The sequence below is a fragment of the Podarcis raffonei genome, chromosome 7 (assembly GCF_027172205.1).
Source record: "Podarcis raffonei isolate rPodRaf1 chromosome 7, rPodRaf1.pri, whole genome shotgun sequence".
NCBI lineage: Eukaryota > Metazoa > Chordata > Lepidosauria > Squamata > Lacertidae > Podarcis > Podarcis raffonei.
The window spans coordinates 63,083,620-63,107,559 of NC_070608.1; the positions used below are offsets into that span (position 1 = coordinate 63,083,620).

Genomic DNA, 23,940 nt, shown 5'->3' on the forward strand with positions numbered 1-23,940 from the left:
TAAAACCTTCCCAGTGTGCCAGTCTCAGTTCTGGTCCACCCACCCTGCCCTAGTCACAGTTACTATTTCAGTAACTGCACACACACAATTAGCATAATGCAAATTAGCAAATTAACTGCACACACACAATTAGCATAATGTCCAATTTGGGTATGTAAGAAAACTATACCAAAGACATGCATATTATAGGTGGAAGGTAAGATAGTCTTTTAAAATTATGTCATTGTCTTTATGAAAATGTGCAAAAAAATGGTTATATTAAAAATATATGCTTATTAGAATTCTAAAAATTCAAATGTTCTTTTGTATAGGGTTTAAGACATAAAGGCATTTTCCAGTACACAGAGGAGTTCAGAAGGAGGCTTCCTAAAATCTTTCGAAGGTATGTATTAGTAACAGAAGTCTTTGCCCCTTCCATTGCTTTCTACCTGAGAATCCTACTCTATACACCAGTGCTATTAATGTAAAGCCTTTGCTAGCAACTGTCAAGTATAGGAGTTCCTCTCTCTGTTCTGGTAGCTCAATAATAAGAATTAACAAAGCATTTGGTAGATTTATAGTCCTTTTATTACAGCATTATGTTGCAAGCACAGACAGGCAACCCTCCGCAAGGATATCAGATGCTTATTCTGACTCCTCCTCACTTCCGCAGCAAGAAGAGCGCCAACGGGAAGTTCCTCCCCCCCCCGTGTCTCCTTTGTTCTCTGACATGCTTGGACCTCCAAGTTTGGGGAGAGGGAGGGGTTCTCCCCCACTCTCTATTGATGTATCGTCCAGCTGCTCCCTCCCTTCTGGTTGCATAGCTACTATCTCATAGCTGGGTGGCTCCTCTCTCAACTGAGCAGCTTCTGTTTCTGCCTGTCTCTCTGCTTCTGGAAACGCTGGAAGCAGGGGCTGGCGGGCGAATATTCCCCCTCCTCCTCTGTTAGGAGCTAATCTCCCTGTGATTGAATTCCCCAATCTTCCGATCCAGACCAGCCCCTGACATCAACTTTAGTATTTAACTTTTGTTAAAAATTGAGTGCAGTTGACCGTGGCTTAAACCATGAGAAACAGTAATGCTGGTTTCTATGGGCCCTAGTGCAGGGCAGTAACGCTTGGTGTGGTGGGGCTGAGCTGTGGGGCCCACTTCCCATCTCTGGATGACACTGCAGCTTGTCTGGATGGAGATGGGGAGGGGACCATGGCGAAGCTGAAGCTGTGTTGGGGTTCCACAGACACATTGGAAGAACCAATCAAACACTCCCACTGATCCATCCATGCAGTCTCTGGGCAGTCTTGACTCCAATGCAGCCCTGCCCCATCTACATCCTGATTATCTGCTGTGTAACTGGTACCAGGAGTGTGGCTCTACTGGTATAAGGGTGGCTGCTGATACTGAGGAATATAGAAGGTGTGACATGGCTTGCTTCTTTGAAAGATTAGGGTTTTCATTATTAAACATACCACTTGCTTTAGGGGTTTTGTTCTGTATTACCGTGTCAAAAGCCTCATCTTTCCCACCTAAACTAGCATGCTGCAGTATACTCATCTCTCTCCTGTACTTGCGGTGCTTAATGAATTGGAGAGCACAATCCAATTAGAAATGGGACAAGGTTTCTTAGGGTAAGGAATTACTCTCCAGATGATTCTGTGATTGTGAATTCAGCTAGAACAACATAGCAGCAGCAGCAGCGTCTCATTTAGAGAAACCTAAATGGCTGGGTACATTTTTTGCATTCCTTATAGGCCTTAGATACTTTTGTGTTCAAAATTAGAAAATGTCTTCTACTATGTTTCAGAACAGTAGGTAACCTCACCTCCTTTATCTAGCCTGTCTTCCCCATAATTGTTGTAAGTCGCTTTGGGTTACCTTGGACAAGATAGAGCAACTTAACAAAACAATTAATAGCAATGGTTGCCTTTTTATATAAAATAAGCAGTCTAGTACCGCAGAGCTGGATAGGTTTCTTCGCTCTTTACCAGAGAGATGAGTGGAAGACCATCTGGATTCCTGGGCTGTCTCCTCCTTTATTTTTGCCACTCAGTGCTCTAGCATGGTGCTCTTAGCTGTGCAAATAGTACTATAGTGACACCTACTGATGAGAAAGCCAGTTCTGCAACTTAGTTAACCCTCAGCAAACAGAAAGTGGGGAGGCAAATACTTAAATCCAAATCTGCATCATCATAACCCTCATTTAACCTACAGCTGAAAGATAACCAGGTATGCTGACCCTGTAATCACCATTGTCTTTCCAATAATAGAACTGGCAAAATTTGAGAAGATAGCCAAAATGTATTACTACGGCAATTCAAAATGCGTATGAGGTTTCATCGGTAGGAAAAGAGGCTAAATTGATTGCTACTAACCAGAATTCAACTTCTGGCTATGTGAAAGAAAAAGGAGAAAAATGTTGCACCCCTAAAAGAGATCAAACAGTGTAATGAAAACTGTTTACCTTCATAATTGTGTATTAGCTGCTAATAAAGGCAATAGATACAGTAGTTTAAAAGTAATAAAATCCACAACAAAGTGTATTTAATTTTAAATTGAATTGCAAGCAAATGGGTGTCCTAATGAACCCCTGTGTCAATGTAGCTCTAACCAAATTAAGTGAAATAATTTCCATCATGAGGAAACTAAATAAGTACAAAGTTTCAAACAGACCATTCTTCCTAGGAAAAGAGATTTTCTCTTTTAAATAGTAAAGTTCACAATACAAGTTGACTCAATTCAACTTTTAGGGCAAATTAAGTTAAGCTTTGTCTAACCTTCAGGTCAAGCGAGAAAGGGATGCCGAAAAATCCTGAGGTGTTTATTTAGGACTGTGTTTCCCATACTTCTGATGGCTGAAGCATTTTCTCTCTCTATCCCCTGCAATTAAAATTTGAGGCACACTTTACTATTACATTTGTAAATGCTTACTTTTAGAATATGTACTTGTGATATACCAGGCAGCTTCTTCTGAGGTCATGCTTCATCTAACCTAGAGGTTAGATTACTGCAATATATTAAACATGAGGCTGCCTCTGAAGACAATTCGGAAACTTCAGCTGGTACAGAATTTAGCCCCCAGGTTGCTCATTGGGGTAAGGCAATTTGAGCATATAGTGCTAAACCTGGCCCAACAGCACTGGCTGCCAGTTAGTTTCCAGGCCCAGTTGAAAGTGCTGGTTTTGACCTATAAAGCTATAAATGGTTCAGGACCACAATCCCTCAAGGGCTGCCTCACCTCATATGAACTGACCCAGACCCTGCGATAATCATCTGAAGCCCTTCTTCATGTGCTCTTTCTGTGAAAGATGGAGGGTGGCAACATGAGAATGGGCCTTTTCTGCCTGGCGCCATCATTATACATCTTTAGCAAAAACTTTCCTCTACAACCAGGCCACAGACTGATTTTAGGAACACAGATACTTTGCTTATCTTGTGCCAGCTTTAGGGAAGCTTTTTAGTTGAGTCTGTGTGCAGAAAAAAAGGCTGCAAAATTATTCATTATTAGTCATTCATTATTCATTAATTGTTCATTATTAGTCTTTGGAGATGATTCACAATCATAAATAGAGTAAGTAAGTAAGTAAGTAAGTAAGTAAGCCCTTCTTGGTCAAACTAGGTTGAGTGTGAGGCTTCACAATCTTCCAAGTAACTGGTTATAGGAATATATATTGTAGGTTTGCAGGTGACAGGTTTCCAGCAATAGTTTGGATGAGAAATTGTCTGAAACTGGACAAAGTCACCACTCTCTGTAAAAAAATTTATAAATAGCAGACTATACTCTTGCTCTCTCTCTTTCTAAAAGGCGATGTCCTTCCCCTTGTGGGAATGTTGTGGGTAACAGGAGAGGATATATTGATTAATATTATCCTTCTTAACTCACGCTAGCAAGTTTCTTCACACAGCAGAGTGCATTCCCTCTTTTACACAGCAAGAAAGCTGGTTGCAGACTCATGTGAGTCTCTCAAGACTCCTGGTAAGACCCCTTGAACCCCTCCTAAAAGAATAAAGACACAACAGTCTTATTCATAAGTAACAAAAAGTAGTTTTACTCGCAATCAGGCAGAGCACAGTGTGATCCCTGAAGGCAGGCTTTAGGCTTAAAGTTACAAATATGCAAAAACAGGTTTATCCCATATGGGAGGTAACCAGTGCAGTCCAAGTGAAGCAGGAAGCAGGCAGGGTGAAAAAGAAGGAAGGTGGCTATGTGACTTGGCCTTTACCAGGTCTGGAAAGATCATACCCACCTACTTGCCACATGCAAAAGGAAGGATGCTCCAGCCAGGTGTAACAGGAAGTTCAACTGGATGGACCAACATTCCCCATGCATGTTCACTCTAGGCAAACAGGAAATGTTGTACTTAACTGCTCCAGAGGATTACATCCCACACCCCTCTTGTTTGATCTTAGTGACTGATATCCAGAGGTAAACAGCTCCAGAACACGGAGGGTTCATTTCAGAATCCTTTCAAATATTCTTAACCCCCTCTTCTAAGCCCCCTCCACCACCACCACCACCATACATCAAGTATCTATGGCATGAGAAGAAGTGCTTCATAGTTTGAAGCTACTTCTTCTCAACGGAAGTGGATGGTCACACTCTGGCCGTGAAGATAGCTGGCCTGTTTCTACGCACATGTGGGTGGTATCTCCATTCATGCTGTGCTGTTGTTCCAGCACCAGTTCACTGGTGGCTTCTCTTTCTAAGTTGTGATGTTGCCGTAGCACCAGTTCACTGGTGGTTTCTCTGTCCATGCTCTGCTGTCGCTCCAGCACCAATTTCCTGCTCTGTCTGGTGCACAAGCCTGTTTTGGCTCCCTGGGTTCTATGAGCGAAACCTCATGGCCATGGGCCAGTAAATATATGCTTAAAGTGCTTGCTGGATTGTGGCCCATTGTGTTTTTGGCACCAGTCTAGACTGACAAATGGAAGTTGTGTCATTACCAGAGTTATCCCATTTTATTCCTTCTCCACTTGTCAAAAGCTAAATATCCATCTGCCCTGAGCAGTAATACCCCCTTCATTGCTGCGTTCTTTGTAACGTATTTAAGGAATGCATTAAAATGCATGTAGGTTTCAAGGGTCAACACTTTCTTTAATTTATGCATTTTATTAAATTTCCTACCCTCACTTTCCCTTTGCCGCTGAAGCATGGAAGAAAGTCGGGCATTGAAAGCAGCACCGTATGAAGGGACTGCAGCCAAGTCTAGTAACCTTGCAGGACTGAATAATGGATCTAATGGAGCAGCAGGTCTTTGCTGGGAGGTGAGTCGTGTGTGTGTGTGTGTACTCTTTTTCCTAATGTAAATTGCAAACTGACTAGATCAATTATATTGACTCCCTCGTATGAAATCCCTTCCCTTCCCATTTTTTAAAAATAAACGTATTAGTTTTTCATCAGGCTTAAACGTATGCATCCCAGCAGATGCAACTGTATACTTAAATGGAATGTCTAAAAGCATTAACGATGAATCATTTGGGCAAGGCTAGAGTTCTTCAAAACACTTCCTCGGCACTGGCCAAGCAAAGTCTTTCTGGGGGAGATGAGGGGAGGCGGCGTTGCCACCATGTAAATGAGACAAGCTTGAGATATGATGAATCTCCTATCTCCTTTTCCTACTCAACTGACACTCGCTTTGAGGGAAGGTTGTAAATGCAAGAGAGATTGTGGTATAATTCCTCAGACTGGCGTTTTTGCCCCCCAGTCACTATTCGATTATCTTCCAAATTGCTGTGTTTCAGAGAGATAAAGATTTTTTATGGCTTGCTGACTTGAAACAACTAGGAGAGCCAGAAAGAGAGAAGGCTAACTGGCCATGCATAGTAATTCCATTGGTAAATGACAAAATCTTTGTTTGTATGACATTTCCAAAATTACTACAGAAAATGAATCTGAAATATAAAATGTCACATTTGGCATGCAAAACTATCAAAATATATTTCAGTATAAAATTCATAGAGGCGTTTAATTTAGAATGTGTTTAATAACTCAGACTGCCTGCATCAGTAATCCTGCCTTGAGGTTTTAGAAAGATTGTCTTATTTCTTCATTCACATGATGTTAATTTTTCTCGTGTGTGTGTGTGTCTATATATTTATATATATAGTAAAAATATTAAGGTTAAATCTCCATTGTTAATTAATTTTTTTCTCTCATTTAAATGAAAATAATTGTCATTCAGATTAGTTTGTTAAGTACGGTTTGTGTTGAGAAAAACAAAACAAAAAACCCAGAAGAGGTTTAACTGCTTCAAGTGTTTATTTAACTGCTTAATTTAAACTCCACAAGCTTTCTATCTATATGGAAATATGTTGTCTCTTCCAATATAAATCCAAGGTCGGATTAAAAAAAAAAAAGGGAGGGAGATTATTGGTCACTGTGGGCTTGGCTCATGAGGCTTTGAAACACTTTGGCAAGCGAAGCATATTAAAATAATATGCTGCATACTATGAGGTACCTTCTCTCACAATTGGTTGCTTTACCTTGAAATGAGCAAGGAAACACTCCAAATCACTACTGTGGTGATTTGTGGTGCAGTCCTAACCCCAGCTGCTACCCCGTGAACTTAATAGTGGGGCCGCTGCCTCATCCATAGCCTCACTGAGCCTCCTGGTCAGGAGAGTTCATGTGCAGAAGGCAGATTGCTGCACCTGCCATTGTAGTTGGTTGCCACCATGTGATGGCATTAGGCCAGCTCAGAATCCAATGGGTCCTGGATTGGCCCAGGCCCTCCCCTTCCTCCTCTTGAATGTCCGGCATGAAGGCATGCAGCAGGTTGCAGGGAACCTACTGGAGGCACACCTGCCTGCTGCCTATTCAAAGGGAATGCAGTGTGTGAGAAATTCAATGTGACCGCAGGGCTTTCTTGAAACTCCCCCCACTTCTAGCCATCATGGCTGTAGAACAAATTGTGAAAAGCAGCCAGCAGTATGCCCTCATGTCAGGAAAAGCGTGCTGTTGCCCATTGCTTGTAGGTAGTGGAGAAATGCAGATGTGTTGATATCATTTCACCCTCCCCCAACTGCATGTTATCAGGGACGGGTAGCACAGTGGTGTACAAACCTGACCCCATAACACAAACCAGGGGCCATAATCAACGCGCAAATCCCCTGCAAGATTAAGGTGCCTCTTGACCCAACCTTTTAATTTCAGGATCAGTGAAATGATTGTGTAAGATACAGGTCAACATCGTTTCCTTTTAGGAGATGGAATTTGTAGTTCTACAGAAAAACACCACGGTGTATGAATGGTCCAAAGCAGTGAACGAGGAGATACAACAAATCATCTAGAATTCCTTACCTGTGAAGGCAGAGTTTGCTGACTGTTCAAACGCTCACAAGAAGATATGGTGGCTTCAAGTGGGGAGGGCTTGAACTTGCACATGCAAGTCTTCAACATCCCTACATGCACTGGGCACATGCATTTGAATCCCCCAGAAGATCTGAAGGGCATTCATAAGAATGTGCAGCTCATTGCTCATATAAAACCTGGTAAGGCCATGGGAAGAGCAGGCACCGCCTTGACTGGAACCAGATCGCTTTTGATTATGTGCTCTTACTATTGCAAGCCAAGTCTCTTCCTCTTCTATTTTCTTCCCACTAACACCCATCTATTCTTCCATTAGATTGACTGGTCTCAAAAACCTCAGCCCATTCAGATCCAGCTGAAATGCTTACGTGGTGTTAAAGACAAAGTGCCACGAGGCAGCTACGTTCTCAAGGTTTCCCTCCGCGGACAGCTTGGTGGTAAAGTGCTTGACTGGTCTAAAGCAGAGGGTCAGCAGTGGGCTGGAACCACACTGCCCGTCAGACACCATGGGAACTTCTATGATGTGGAGATCTGTTTGGACCAAAGTGTACACACAGTAAGCAAAGTTTCTTCAATATGCTCTCTTTTGCTTTGATGGTTGAGCATTTAGAAAATATACTACATATTACATATAGGTACAGTGGTACCTCGGGTTACAGAAGCTTCAGGTTACAGACTCCGCTAACCCAGAAATATTACCTCGGCTTAAGAACTTTGCTTCAGGATGAGAACAGAAATCGCACGCCGGTGGCGCAGTGGCAGCAGGAGGCCCCATTAGCTAAAGTGGTGCTTCAGGTTAAGAACAGTTTCAGGTTAAGAACAGACCTCCAGAACGAATTACCGGTAAGTTCTTAACCCGAGGTACCACTGTATATTGAATACATTCCTTTATGTTCCTGTTAAAGGTACAGTTTAGGTACGTGCAGGCTCATCTTTCCTGCCCCATCCACCCCAATGCAACCTCCTCCACTCATTTGAAAAATGCCAAATGATATAATGTACTATATCATGCAGCATTGTCAGCCGAGTTTAGATTTCGTCTGCATTTTTCTTATCTATGCAGCTTGTCAGCTATGTAATTCGATTTGGGTAAAGTAGCTTTAGAATAATAAATGAACAAGTGGGTGTATATAAACACATGAATGCTCAAATCCTTGTCTGAGTTTTGAGCTTCATTGACCCCCATTTGCTAAAAAAGCAGCATTTGGATTATTTTGGAACAAGCCCAAGCACACTTGAGGCTCTGTTTTGCGACTGAAGTGTACATAGATATTCCGATCCCTGTTGAATGCTGCGTGGGGCAGAATTGTTATGTGTCATTTGCTCTGGCGGCATTGAGACAAATGTCTGCAACTGGTTGAATCATTTGATTTGGAAGAAATTTGTCTGATAAGCATGAGCTTCCTCACTGCTCCTGAATGATTTTGATTCCTGCGGAAAGAGCCTTGTGCGATTGCTGTGGTATTTAAAGCCATATACAGTGCTTTAGTGAATAAATTCATGGCTAGGGAATATGTGACCCTCCAGATGTTGTTGGACTACAACTTCTATCACACCTGACCATTGTCCCTGATGTTGTAGTCCAACAACATCTGGAAGGTCAGTGGTTCCTCACATCTGGAATAACCGTTGCTCGTCGGTTGATCACAGAGGAGAGCAGAACAGCCACTGTGAGCTGATGCATTGATACATTTTATGATTTTGTGCCATAAGACCTGTACCCATCCTTTGAAGGATTAATGACATTTACTCACACGTCCTGTGAGATATGAAGGACACATGCATGCATCTTCCATTGCATTTCATTTTAAAATGCATGCAAGCAGTGATCAGGTCCAGATTGGGCCCTGCATATCTTTTGAATGGAAATATGCTGCATGCAATGGTTCTACTCATACTTAATAATATTTATGTCCAGGGCTATTTTTCTAGAAAAAGAGGTGCCAGTGGCAGTGGCAGTGGCAGTGGCACCCATGTGAGATGTGCCGGTACTGAGTTCCAGCGCGTTCCAGGCTGAAAAAAAGTGCTGTTAAGTCTACAGTGGTACCTCGGGTTACAGACGCTTTAGGTTACAGACGCTTCAGGTTATAGACTCCGCTAACCCAGAAATAGTACCTCAGGTTAAGAACTTTGCTTCAGGATGAGAACAGAAATCACGCAGCGGGAGGCCCCATTAGTTAAAGTGGTACCTCAGGTTAAGAACAGTTTCAGGTTAAGAATGGACCCCCAGAACGAATTAAGTTCTTAACCCAAAGTACCACTGTATTTTATGGAAAAGGTCAAGGGAGATACTGACTTCATGCCTTGATTTTGGGCTTCCCATAGGCTGGGGATAGCCAACCCTTTTGGGCCAGTGGGCAAATTGAATTTTTGAGAAAGTGCCATAGATGTCAGTCATAAAATGGCTGCCGGGAGGTGGGGATTTAACAAAGATGGCTGCCACATCTAAAACAGCAATAAAAGTCAAGGCCACAGAATGGTGCAGGCATGACTACCACATCAATGGGGAAAAGGCTGTTGCACAGTGACTGTTGCACTCACTTATAGAAAAAAGCTCCTTTGTTTAGGATGGAGTAAAGGTGTCCAGTCAAGGCCCAGCCTGATATATCTATATATAACCCACAACCAGTATGAGGAGCAGACTGTGATGTTGAAGGGACAGGATACCCAAATCCTGTCTGAAATCACACCAGGCTTCAATAATCACCCCAGGCCTCAAAACTGTCCAAAATTCCCTTTCTCTCTCCTAAAATCCACAGCTACAGCTTTTCTGTGGATTCTCACAAGATGCTGGTACATAGGCAAAACCGTTACTTTTTATCAGTACAAGAAGGCTTCAAAAAGCTAATGAATAGGCTCTGTTCAAAGCAGGCCTGAGAAACGAATCTTATCTCATTCGGTTGCAACATCTTGGACATGCTGAACCACCAGGGCTCCTCGACCCCTTGGCTTCTCACCCCCCCCTTTCCTGGGAAGAGTCCACAATAGTCCCAAGACAGCTTTCTGTTCATGCTCAGAGGAACTCATGGGCAGGGCTCCTCAGGGAGGAGAAAAGGGAAGGGAACTGGAAGGGGATATATACTCTGTGCACATGACTGTGAACTCGTGCATGCTTTTTGTGAGTTATCACACTTGCTCCTTCTGCCAGTTCATGGATGGTAGAAATAAAGCTTTTTCTCTGAAACTATTCCTTGAGTGTCTGTTTACTCCCATTTTCCCTTTCCCGGGCGCAATATTTTTCCCACCCGAGGGCAAAGCCTCATAAGGCTACAATGTCAGCTTCACTCAGTAGTATATCACTGGTGAAACCGCCACTGCTCCTGAATCCCTCTGCTAGTGACTTCCTCCAGTGACCGTTGCTGGCAGAGGGACTCAGAAGTGGTGGCAGTTTCACCAGTGATATATCCCACTCTGCCATCATATTGCATAGAGGGAGGAAAAAGCTGCATCAGCGAGACACCGATACAGCTTGTTCCTCCCTCTGCATCTTTAAACTGCTTGACTGAGGGCTGTGTGGTTGCTGCTCCCATCAGCTGAGCTGATTCCCCCAGCACTGGGGATGGCTCTGCCGGGGATGGGGAGTCCTCTCACGTCCCAGCTAGCCATACAAACAAGCTGCGTTGTCCCAGCCCGCTAGGCGCTGATGTGAAACTGCCTCAGCTCCCATGGTGAGAGATGCAGCAATTTCACCCGGTGCCTCGCAGGCTGAGGCCAGTGAAGCTTGTTTTTTCAACATCGCGGTATATCGCCAGACTGCGATGTTTGGCTGGTGGTATACTGCGATGTTGAAAGATGATATTTCCCAGCCCTAGTCCAGTCCTAGCATCCAATAAAATGTGGGGAAGTTTCAGGGTGTGTGTTTAGGGTGTGTGTTCAGTACAGTGGTACCTTGGGTTACGTACGCTTCAGGTTACAGACGCTTCAGGTTACAGACTCCGCTAACCCAGAAACAGTACCTCGGGTTAAGAACTTTGCTTCAGGATGAGAACAGAAATCGCATGGCGGCGGCGTGGCAGCAGAGGGAGACCCAGTTAGCTAAAGTGGTGCTTCAGGTTAAGAACAGTTTCAGGTTAAGAACGGACCTCCGGAATGAATTAAGTAGTTAACCCGAGGTACCACTGTATAGGATAGACTGAGCGAGTGCAAAAAGAAACTGAGCAGGAAGAGCAAACAGTCCCACATCTATGAGTTTTTGAGGTCATTTCCTGAAACCTTTCCCAGGTGCTATAGGAGATGCTGCTGGGGATATTGGTACCCAAACATTTCCAAAGCGCGATTCTTAGAGCGCTATTACCTGGTGGTAAGACCTACTGGAATTAATGGGATAGTCTTATGATCATAATTTGCTTTTCTGGCCTCACTGTAATAACAGTTTTATAGCTTTAGTGCATGTAAATTTTGTTTTCATCATTTCCCTGTGAAAAGTATTGTATTCTTTCTGTTTATTTATTTACATTTATAGGCCACAGTGTTTGGTGCAATCTACACTAGGCAGTTTGCGTATCCTGAAAACACAACGCAATTCAAAACAAATCTAGACAACTTAAATAACAGCAGCACACAATTATTTAAAAAAGAAAGGCCAGTTAAAAATAAATAAAACAGCAGTATAGATCCCAGCTGCTAAAAAAGAGAGCTATACATTCTAAAACAGCTCTCTAATTTAGGCTCATCAAATAAAGGTCTAAATTAGGAAAAGCAGCTTAAAATAAATAGGTTTTAAAAAACCGCTTAAAGATTTTGCTGAGTTTTGCTCTTCCTGAGCCTTTTTGCTGTGCTTCAGATGTGTAATCTTTACCTGTGTGATTTCTCTGCTTTTTCAACTTTTGCTGAAATAATTAAATTATGGTAAAAGAGTGGATTACTCTACACACCGTAAGTGTAGCATAGCAAAACTATTGTGCATTTTGAAGCTATGATCCCTATAAAATAGTGGGGTTGGGTGTGTATTTTATGCATACAGGCGGAGACCATTTTGTGCATGTCCAATGGCGCAAGACCACCAATGTATGTACTGTTTTGGCCCCGGGAGGTTTAAAAAATGGGGGGAGTAACAGGATGCTGCAGGTTTATGTGCACTCTACCGATATGCTTGGGGGCCAGAAATGCAACCCTGTGCAAACAGGGAGTTTCTTATAGCTTCATATTTTTGTACACTTTTTTTCTCCGTTGGAGGAATGCATTGCTAAATTTGAAAAAGTGTGGCTCTCCAAGGACAGCTGCATTTTGGTTCATGTATTGTTTTCAGAAGTACAAATTAGGCAAGTTAAACATTAAAATGTGAACTGAACTGAATTTCTCATCCATCTCTAATATTCAGATTTATTTATTTTAAATTTATATACTGCCCTTCATCCAAAATCAACCTACACCTCCCCCGCCTGTTACTAAATCACAACAATAAAGGAACTTCAGGGAAAACATTCATGTGACAAAGAATCTCATGTACTTTGACTCTTAAATAGCAAATTCTTTGGGACAAGAACATACCTTTTGCCTGTGCCGTTCTGTAATGAGCCCTCAAACTTGATGGTGCCGTATAGATAAGAAATATAAAATAAAGCATAAAAGCAATCCTTAGACTAGATAGGAGACATGGGTAGTCTGTACCTAAAGGTATATGTGTATATATTCCAAAATGTATTTCGGATGCCTGTTCTTGGTGGATTAAAGTTGGTTTGCAGCTTAAACTCATATTGCCAAGTTACGATTGACCCTTAGAAATGAAGTTCACATGAGCAAATTGGAGTTTAGTTTTTTCCTTCTTTGAAATGTTGTCCAGCAAGTGCAGAAAGACTGAGATAGGTGAAACACAGTGCTTGTTCCTTGGGATTTGTTACAGGAGAAAATACCCAACAGCTAATGTGAAGGGTAGAGTTTTGTTTTCATTGGCTATAATGCAGAAACTGGGGTACAAGACAAATAAGGTGAAAAATAAAACATGCATGCCTGATGTTGAAAGACAGCATGCTTGTAACTAATACATTAGAGATATTGTTCCAGAGCGCTACATCCTTCCAAAAATAATAGTTCTCTCATGTCGACAAAGTTAGTGTCGGCATGGGTTACCTGCTGCATACAGAAAGTGCTGGTCATGTAAGCTAGAACTGCCTGGGGGCTAGTCTGACTTGAACGTCCGACCTTTCCCCCAAAATATTTTTTGTTCATTAATCAGTGCTTCTTGCCTAAGCTTGTTAGTTTCCTTTCCTTCTCCCTCTCCCTTTCACTGTCCCCTTGGCTTAAATTGTCAGGTTCTCTTAACTCTTGAGTGATAGCAGTGAGGTTTTGTTTGAATGGTTTCCTGTAATCTTCTACAAAGGTATGACGGTTGGCTGTCTTTAAAGTAAAATGTCGGGTGTACATACATGTACAGCAGCACATAGCATAAGTGGGATGGGAGGAAAACTTGATTTGAAGTTGATCGCAAAAGCTTGCAACGGAGGATCAGTTGGAGTGGGAACTTGGGGGGCAACTGTGGTGGTGTAAGCTTCACGGGAGTGGGGGGAGATCAGAACTCAGTTTCTTCTCCCAAGAGATTAATACTTTTGAACCCATGTGGATTCTTCCTTGGTCATACAACCTGTGGTTTTATATAGCCACACAAGGGACTCAGCTACAGTAGTCAAGAAACAGTGTTTTGGATGCAACACCAGATGGCGCAAGAGAGCAAAATAAAATTATAAGTGATTTTCCATAGCGTTTATTCTTCTGTTTTAACGATTTAATTTCTGACTTATTTATAGCATATTTTTTCCCCCTGTGTGTAGATCCGCCCAAGGTGCACATGCCTGTGATGAATCATTGTGGCAGTTCACTTCCTGGGAGGGGGTTTATGAAGACCCAATCATGGGAGAAGGGGGAAGCGAGAGACTGTTCTCATATGCTAATGGAAAGAGATTTTTAAAAAATCCAATGGAAGAGGGTGTGTCCCCCAATTCCAGTCACACCTACCATACAGCATTATAGCTCTTTCATAGGTTGATGTTCTGTGGTTTACCATACCCATTCATCCTTTCTCAAACTTAGCAAAAGTATGTATAAAAAAAGTTCCCAGACAGCTAGGAACATAGAAACAACTACCCAACAGTAGATACCCATGACAACTACTCCAAAATATACAGTTGTCTAAAATCAGTCATAGGCAAACTCAGCGCTCCAGATGTTTTGAAACTTCAATTCCCATCATCTCTGACCACTGGTCCTGTTAGCTTGGGATGATGGGAGTTGTAGTCCCAAAACATCTGGAGGGCCGAGTTTGCCTATGCCTGAGTTTAAAATAGCCGAAGTGATTGCCATTCTTTTGGGAGCTTGTTTTAGCTATTCCAGGGTCTAGCTTGGAAGTGGTAATGTCACAGAAGAGCCTGCTAATTGGCCATATTCTAGTAAATGGAAATCCAATTCAATGCACTGTTGCATACTGTGAAGTCAGTTAAATTAACAATATATATATCCATCTATATATGTTGTGGTTTTGGTTCATAAGCAGCCCAGCTTTACTAATAATGCAGGGCACTGTTATTAGACTTGGTTGGATTGATTGTCATAAACTAAACAAGTCTGAGATATATTTATTCATTCTGATTATGGGCCTAACATTTGGTTTAACATCAAGAAGTGATTATTATGCTTGTTAGTTAACTGACTGCTCGGAGTGGTGGGGGTGGTATATTTACTGATTCATAAAAGTTCTTAGTCACCTGTCCTAAAAATAGCCCAAGGAGGTATACAACATTTTTTAAATAAAAAAATCCAATATCCAATATATAGCCAATAAAAATGCAAAATAACAATAAAACACATGTTATTGGTAATATTGTATTTGGTGTAGTGTATAGGTGGCAAATGCTATAATATACACCATGGTCCATAATATACATCAAGGTGCCAATTTTTTAATAGCATATTTTTTGGACAAGAAGAATAGAAGGTGTATCACAGACAATGGCAGCTGTCCATTGCTATCTTCTCTTTGAAAACCTATAACATGTTCACAGCACAGGCCATTTCATATGCCTATAAAGTTCGCAGCCACTGATGGGAAAGGATTTATATATCTTTAGATTTTTTAAAAGTATATCACGGGAGTTAATATTAATGTGCCAATATGGCAAGGTAGCAGTGCTCTAAGTGTAGCAGTGCACCATTTTTGCTTTACTTAAGGGAAATCCAGGGTGAATAAAACGGCAACTTTTCAAACATGACATTTAATCCATGCATGTAAATCAAACTGTGGGAGGAATCTATTATTCATTATTAAAAGGGCACCATATTTTTATTATACTGAAAATGAAACCCAAATGCTGTGAAAAATTTAGTGGCTTCTCTTGAAGTTTCAAGACACTTATCATCCAGTCATTGAGCTGGTGCTGGCACTCATTTTAAATTATAGCTACCAAAAGAATAAAGTTTTGGCCTAGGAAGGAGTTGGAGAGAAGCCTGATCAATTTCACCGCAAAAGGTAAATTAATTTTTTTGAATGTAAGGCTCTTTAAATCCATATCACGGTACAGGTCCTCGGTTATGCTCAGAATTAGATCAGTATGAGAAATATAGTTCAAATCCATGTCATTATTAGTCACACCCACAATTTCCCCCCTGAAGTACTCTGTGAAAGCTACATATATCAGAAACTGATTAACATGACCCAAGGTATTAATTCTTAAAATATGATGAGACCAACATTTCCTGAGCCTCTATTTTCTCTATGTCAGCATCTAACTAGGAGCTAAGATGCTTTTAATAGCAGCACAATGAAGTCTTATTAGTTAAGCTAGAGGTTTTTTAGTATTATTATTCATATTCCAGCACTATATTCTAACACAGATTACACAATACGGGTGAAGGAAATGTTTAGAGCAACTGAAACAAAGTGTTTGAAATGTTGTAAAGAAAAGATTGGAAGGACTTTTAAAAGTCAGAAATACTTAGGCTGCAATTCTGGACTCACTTACCTTGGAGTAAGCCCCATTAAACTCAGAGGGATTTACCTCTGAGTAGACATGCATAGGATTGTGTTGTAAAGACTGCTTTTCTCCATTTGTGGCTGGAGTGATGAGCAGTTTCACATTTTGTTCTGGTGAAGTAAAATATCACTCGAGTTTATTTAGGAAATCTATAAAATTACACGAAGCAAAAATATTTACCTCTAATTCAAGCTTTGATTTTTTCAATATTCAGAATGTCATGAGTATTAAGTAGAATTCAGTTCTCCCTTTTGCATTTTCTGCAGTGTCGAAAAATGACTACTTTTTGGCAAGAAATTCAGGTCTCTAGAAAACATTGCCCCCACTTACCCTCAGTGATGCCACATGGCCAAAGCAGATATCACATAGTGTTGTGATGTCATTCTTCTCATTATTCATCCCCTCTCTCAGATTCTAATCCTTAGCAGCAGGTACAAAGCATCTGAAGGACATAATAACTTACAATAACTAGCCTCTTTGACCAAATATACCTAAGCCAGAGAACGAATTTATCAATAATAACCTATTCAGTGCATAACCTCTGGTGGGACCATTTATATCACTGATCCAAGAAATAGCAGCCAAAGAAATATAGAAGTAGATGATTAATAGAACTGAATTCTCAACCTTTGAGAGGTCTTCAAACTTTTAACATATTGCATATGTAACTCATGCTCTAGTTAGAAATAAAAACATGCTTTGATCTCTGTTCTTTTCCCACTTGTTCCTGTCTCCTCCTTTCCAGTGAGGCCAGGCTAGCACCTAGATATAAAAGTTCAGGAGAAACCGAGGCCAGTGATATGAAGGCCATAATGCAGTCAGGGTTAACAATAGCCATGCCTTGCAATGCTACTCCCTGCTGGTCATAGAAGAGAGACAAAAATATTGGCAGCAGATGTTTTGAGGGCAAGGCAATTGCCACCAGATGTGGAGGCTAAAGCACACAGGATGCAACAATTATTTTCCTTTATCTAAAAAAGACAACCTCAAAACTTCCAAACAACTGTATTTTCCTCCCTTTTCAGAGCCTTCTGTATCTCAGTTAGGCCACACCTTGCAGCTCCCATGAGAGATTTCCACTTTCACCTTCTCCTGCAGTTTTGCTCTCTTCCTTCCAAGCAGAGAAGAAGCACTCCAACATTCCATTCCACTTAGCAGTGTTCACAGTGGATTATAAAACACAGCCATCTTGCTTCACATAAAATGGAGTCTCTCCTTCACTAGATACCTCCCAAGTGACCAACGTTAGCGAGTCACAGGAGAACTACTAGAGAACTCTCTGGGATTCAGTTACCGACCAATCAAATTTCAACACATAGTAATGCCTACAAGCATTTACAATTTCAGTGAATTGTAAATTACCATACTGAATATGTACCTCAGTCAGCTTTGTGTGTAGAAGGTCTCAGATTTCATCCCTGGCACCTGAAGATAGCACTGGGAAGGCCCCTACCTAAAATCCTGGACAACTGCCACCCAAGCTGCCCTTCCATCCTATATGCATGGATATATTTAGTGAATTGAACTCATGTTTGAATTCAAACCCATGCTTACTTCTTCTTTTTCATTTGCCTTTTTCTTCCATCTTATTCTTTAGCATTCCCCTCATGCAATAAGGTCTGGTCAGAGCTTTGTTTGATAATCCCTTAGTGCTATGTTCATGGAAATTATAGCTGCCTCATCTTGTTTGTTCTTGTTCGTTTGCACTTGACTTACGAAGAATATGGTCCCACAAAGATGATTTTTAGAAGCATTAAAATGAAGATTTTATTGACAAGGAACAATTGGCCACAAATTCAGTAATATTGAAATTTGATTGTATTGTTATGCTATATAGTTTTGGGACTTGGTAGATGCTGATCTAATTGTATGGCAGATGTTCAAAAAATCACATCATTATGTGTGTTGGGGCTTTGTCATTTTGGGACTGTAAAAATAATGGGCTTTGTGCAGTACTCTCTGAAGTTCAGCTCCTTGGGGGTGGGGGAGAAAGAAAACAAAGAAAAAAAGTATAGATTTATCTCTCTTTTAGCCACAAAAAACCCAAGAGCAAGTCGGACTTCTTGGTGGCACACTTTATAGAAAAATCCCCAAACCGAACCTGCTAATTTGAAATATTCAAATAGACCTCATTCTCTCTCTTGAGCATTTCCATGTTGTAATGCAGTGGCATATGGGGAAGTAAAATATATTATGACAACAAAATTAATATAAAGCTGTTGATTTTGGAAATAGTATCAAGAGATGATTCTTAGCTCAGTATCTTTTAATTCAATTAAACGCAGCGCTATTCAATACAACACTATGAAGGAATTGCATGTCTTTATTCTCAGTTGCTGGTGCATAATTTGAGGAGACTTTTGAACATGAATAAATGGAGCATAAACTGGGATTTGGGGTTAAAAAAATACTTCAGGCTAATTTAATCCAGGTTTCTGTAACTACATAGGAGAAATTAGTAAGACAGACAAGAAAGATGAACTAGGGGAGAGATGATAGTTCTGAGTGGTGGAGCACGTGCTTAGAATGAGCCCACTACCTCTTCTTATCTCCTCCCCCTACTCCCAGAAATATAAGGAAATATCTTTGCTAACTTTATTTGAGAAGAGGGAATGTGCAATCCATTCCTCCATTGAAATCAACAAAGAAGCACATGGCGAGTTTAAATGGAACTTGTCGCACGCATGAGTCTGGGACCCAAGTAGCCAAATGCCTTGATAAGGGGCATATTCTGTCAGTAATTTGATAACTAATGTTTTTAACTTCCCCATGGGTTTTTTATTGAAAAATGGTAAATCTGGTTTAAATGAAATTCGATCCTGTCAATGGCCTAGGAGCAGCTGCTACAGGGTTATGGCATTGTTCAGCGGGTGCTTCTGTTTCATCTTAAGCGTTCACAAACCATTCATGTAATGTAAGCCTATACACAGGAGTGACACTGTGTATACACTTTGAAAAGAAAGGAACCTTGAAATGTTGTTCTCCCCTGTTATCAGTGCTTAGTTGCATTCCCCCCCCCCCAACTGAAGCAATGCAAGTATAACCATTTGATTATCGGAAAATGCTGTTTCTGCTGCTCTGTCAAATGGCTGGAATCTAAAGCTCAATGAGGGAGCTTCAGTGTGTAGGGGGACCTAGGGGTTGGGTAGATTAGCCTCCGCCAAGGGTGCAGACCCGAGGGCTAGGGGGGATGGACAAAAATTGTGCTTCTTGACTCTGGCTTGAAGTGGTTAGGAGCCTGTCTGCAATCTCCCCGGGCCACTCCTCTGCTGTTCTGGGCGCCAACATCCCCTTGCCAAGGGCACAAGGGAGCCTAGTGACAGAAGCAAGCCAGAAGTACAGTGATACCTCTGGATACGAATTTAATTTGTTCCGGGGGTCCATTCTTACCCTGAAACATTTGCATCCAGAGGTGCCTGTTCTGCACATGCACGCGCAGCGATAGCCCACTTCTGAGCATGCAGCGGAAACCTTTCTGTTACTTCCTGGTTTGCCGTGTGCGTAGCCCAAAGCATTCGTATCCAGAGGTGTTCACAACTACAGGTACCACTGTAATCAAACTAAGCATGTTGGAGTTAACTCTTTATTAGCAACCCCCCCCCCCGAATCTGCACAGGAGTGTCAGGCCTAAGGAGTACAGCAGCTCACTTCTGGCAGGTGAGAGTAAAGGTCCCCACCTCCCCACAGAAATCTACGTACCTGCCTCTCCAGGGTTTTCCCCAAGCAATCTGAGACTGCTCCTGCGTGAAGCTCACCTCTTCCACCCTCTGCATGCCTCTTCTGATTCTGGGAGACTAAGGAAAAGGGGAGCTTGTCACAGCAGGAGAGGGAGACACACATGCTTCTTCACCAGCCAGACTCATCTCTGCCTTTTGGCATCCCCCTCTCCTGCTTCTGATTCTGGACTACCCTCTGCCACAGCCTTCCCTCAGTCACTAAGCCCTGTTACCTCCTCAGGTTCCAACACACCCTCTTCCCAGTCTTCTCCCTCTGACCACTCATTGTCATCCCACCACCAGAAGGCTCTGAGCCTTCTTCCCTTGGGGGTTCCCCTGCTGGTTCCTCCCACTATTCCTCTGCATCCAACCAGTCCATGATACCTAGGTACACCTCTGTCAATGTGCAGTAGCTTAGTGGTAGCACACCTGTTTTGCTTGCAGGGGGCCCTAGATTTAATCCCCCACATCTTCAGTGTTGCCCTTCTGAAGCCCCAGAGAACTGCTGTCAGTCAATGCAGACATTATTGAGCTAGATCAGGCTTCCTCAACCTCACCCCTCCAGATGTTTTGGCCTACAACTCCCATGATCCCTAGCTAGCAGGACCAGTGGTCAGGAATGATGGGAATTGTAGTCTCAAAACATCTGGAGGGCCGAGGTTGAGGAAGCCTGCGCTAGATGGACCAATTGTCTGACTGGGTGTAAGAGAGCTTCTTTTTTCAATGGCATGGAATAATTAAGCCACACACTTCCATGCCCCTTGAACATGTGGACAATTTCTTGAAAGGGAAGGCAGCTCCTGCTTGCACCAAGCACTTTGAAGCTGCTGTTTTAGGTTCTTTTGACTGAAAGAGGCGGGGGAAGGGAAGAGAAGCAACATAATGTGCCATTTAGAGGTGAAACAAAATGTCTGTTCATCAGTATTGCTATCAAATGATTTCTGATAACTGCCCTGTCAATATTTTTAGGCATTTCTGCAATATCCACAATTGAAAACATTCAGAAATAATGAATAATTAAACCAAGAACAAACTTAGTTGGTCTCTAAGGTGCTACTAAGGGACACGAGTGGCGCTGTGGGTAAAACCTCAGCGCCTAGGACTTGCCGATTGCATGGTCGGTGGTTCGAATCCCCGCGGCGGGGTGCGCTCCCGTTGTTCAGTCCCAGCGCCTGCCAACCTAGCAGTTCGAAAGCACCCCTGGGTGCAAGTAGATAAATAGGGACCGCTTACTAGCGGGACGGTAAACGGCGTTCCGTGTTCTGCGCTGGCTCGCCAGATGCAGCTTGTCACGCTGACCACGTGACCCGGAAGTGTCTGCGGACAGCGCTGGCTCCCAGCCTATAGAGTGAGATGAGCGCACAAGCCTAGAGTCTGGCAAGACTGGCCCGTACGGGCAGGGGTACCTTTACCTTTACCTTTAAGGTGCTACTGGACCTTTTTAAAAAAAATTATATATTTCATTCAGAAATAAAATAGAATTAAAATGGTCTAATGATGGCCCCTTCCAAAGAACCTGCTGATTGATAATTCATCCTGATTTGTTTACAGGGAGGCTGGGTGATGCTAGCTGTTTAGTGAGCATCCATCTCAATTCGTTCGTGGGGAGTTAGACAGTGTTGTGTCCAGCAAGTGTTATCCTACACTTTTCAATGCAATTCCATCACTTATGGCAAAAATCTGAATCTATTTTTGGGGAAGTGGGTTTGTTGCACAAGAGCTCCCAATCAACTCAAATTGCACGGCCTGAATTTACCGTATTTTTTGCACCATAACACTCACTTTTTTCCTCCTAGAAAGTAAGGGGAAATGTCTGTGCGTGTTATGGAGTGAATGCCTGCGGGTGGCGGGGGGAATCTGCTGCAGTCGTGAGCAGAGGATGCATGGTTCCCCTTCCTTCCCTCCTCCGTGCTTACAAAGCATGGATCCACATGGATCCTCAGGATTTTTGCATTGGGCTGCTCCAAACTCACTGTCAGATCACATGTCTGTGGCCACAGCATGAACCACAAAAATCATATATCCACTGTTTCGTTCAGAATATTTTTTTTCTTGTTTTCCTCCTCTAAAAACTACGTGCGTGTTATGGTCTGGTGCGTGTTATAGAGCGAAAAATACGGTACTTTCATCTGATGAAATCCTACCTGGAAACAGCATCAGTTTGGAAGCTCCTTGAGAATGTTTTCAGGATTTGCTTCAGAAGAGCTTGCTTACATTTACCCTCTGAGATTTATGCCTGCTATTATCTGACATTGTTTGCAAAACCTTTCTTAAACTATGTTGGCATTCTTCCAAATATGCATATCGTTGATCCTTCCTCTTTCCAATAGGAGGTTCCAGCCAGAAAGGATGGGAAGCCTGGAGAGATACTTCTCTTTGAACTCTTTCTCCTTCGCGGGAGCAATACTTGCATTGACCGAGTTGTGGGCTGGGGAGCATTTCCTTTGTGTAATAACAATTTGGACACAGTGGATGGGAAGTTTAAATGTCCTTTCCTCAGAGGCCACTACAACTCTAAAATTGATAGGTTCCAAAAAATTGAAAAGTGGATTTCTTCTGACTTGGATCACTGGCTGTGCAACCTCTATTTCCAGGTTGGTAGGAAACAGCATTCCTAATCTGCATGCTCCGTAACAGCAAATCTACCTACCTATTTGTTATAATTTGGTTTTAATGTTATTTTAAGGTTGAAAAGCAGCATTCATCTGAAACAGTTTCCTTTTACAGCAACGATGGAAGGGATATGCTTTAGCAGCGCACCTTGAGGGAAGCTCATCTTTCTCAGCCTTTACACCAGGGCAGGCAACTTGTTCAGAAACCAAAGCCCTGTTGAAAATATGTTGTGGCTATATTAGGCTGTAATGCAGTATTTAAAACTGTAAGACTTGGAAATTGCTTTCATACTTGAACTTCAAAGTCATTTTTAAAGGACCCATTGAGGCTTGTGGCTGTGGGGGAATAATTGGATCGTTGGATTCGCAAATTGACGGACAGTTGTGTCTTTAAATTATTGCACTGCACACTGAGAGCATTTAGAACAGGAATTATGTGAATTAAGAAGAAACTAATGACTGGCGGACCCCTGCAGTGGGCGTTTCCACAGAATTGTAGATCAACCTTTTTGATTGAAAGTTTGAGAATATTAGAAGAATAATTTTGCATATGGCTGACCTATTCATATAACAGGGTTTTCTCTTATCAGATAATTAAACTACCGCGGTATTCAGATGAGCAGAACAAATATGAGGCAGCCCTACAGCTCTCTTCAGACCTTGCATATTCAAGCATTGCTGAGGATAGAGTCTTGAAGAAGGAAACAACAGGCGGACTACAAGATAATGGACTAAAAAGTTCATGCCTACCACACTGCCATTCAATATGCTCTTTTGCCTCACTTCAAGGTTAGATACACTTTGTTTTTTTGTTTTTAAATAAATAAATATCTCTCAGGAAACAGGAGACATATCAGGTATCCTTTATTGTGAGGGACACGTCACCTTGGTTTTCATATTTTAAAAATTCTCTTCCACCTTCACTCAGTGTTGGGTGTTAGAAAGTTTGACCGACTCCAGCTTTTCACTTATTTAGTGCTCAGAGAGTAATGAAGTCATGGATAATTGTCTGCACTATAAAGGCAGTTATAATGCAGTCTCTCCTTTTCCATGGCTAGCGCCTCAGCCATGCAAAGAAGGGAGCCACATCTGCTGTGGTAGAAAGCACCATTCTCAGTTGAGTGACAAGCTCCATCCAAGTGGTAAGATGATCAAGGATGGGAATGGGGAACCTGATGTCCTTGAGATGTTGCTGAAGTCCAGCTACCATCAACCCAGCCAGTACAGGCAGTGGCTGGTGAAAGTTCAAGGCCACCAACATCTGGAGAGCACCAGGTTCCCTTTCTTGATTGAGGTCAGCCTTCCCCAACCTGGTTCCTTCCAGGGACTACAACTTCCCTCAGCCCCCACCAGCATGTCAATCGTC

The 23,940-nt window shown here is 42.2% G+C and overlaps 1 protein-coding gene across 1 annotated transcript in view; it reads left to right on the forward strand.

Moving 5' to 3' along the window:
* LOC128417530 (uncharacterized) overlaps window positions 1–23,940 on the forward strand; it is a gene marked incomplete at its 5' end in the record, with an annotated part of 128,784 nt that overhangs the window by 20,370 nt on the left and 84,474 nt on the right. The window contains 3 exons of the mRNA XM_053396325.1: window positions 312–382; window positions 5,125–5,239; window positions 7,600–7,839. Of these exons, the coding sequence (XP_053252300.1) occupies window positions 312–382; window positions 5,125–5,239; window positions 7,600–7,839 (426 nt within the window). The remainder of the gene's footprint in view (window positions 1–311; window positions 383–5,124; window positions 5,240–7,599; window positions 7,840–23,940) is intronic.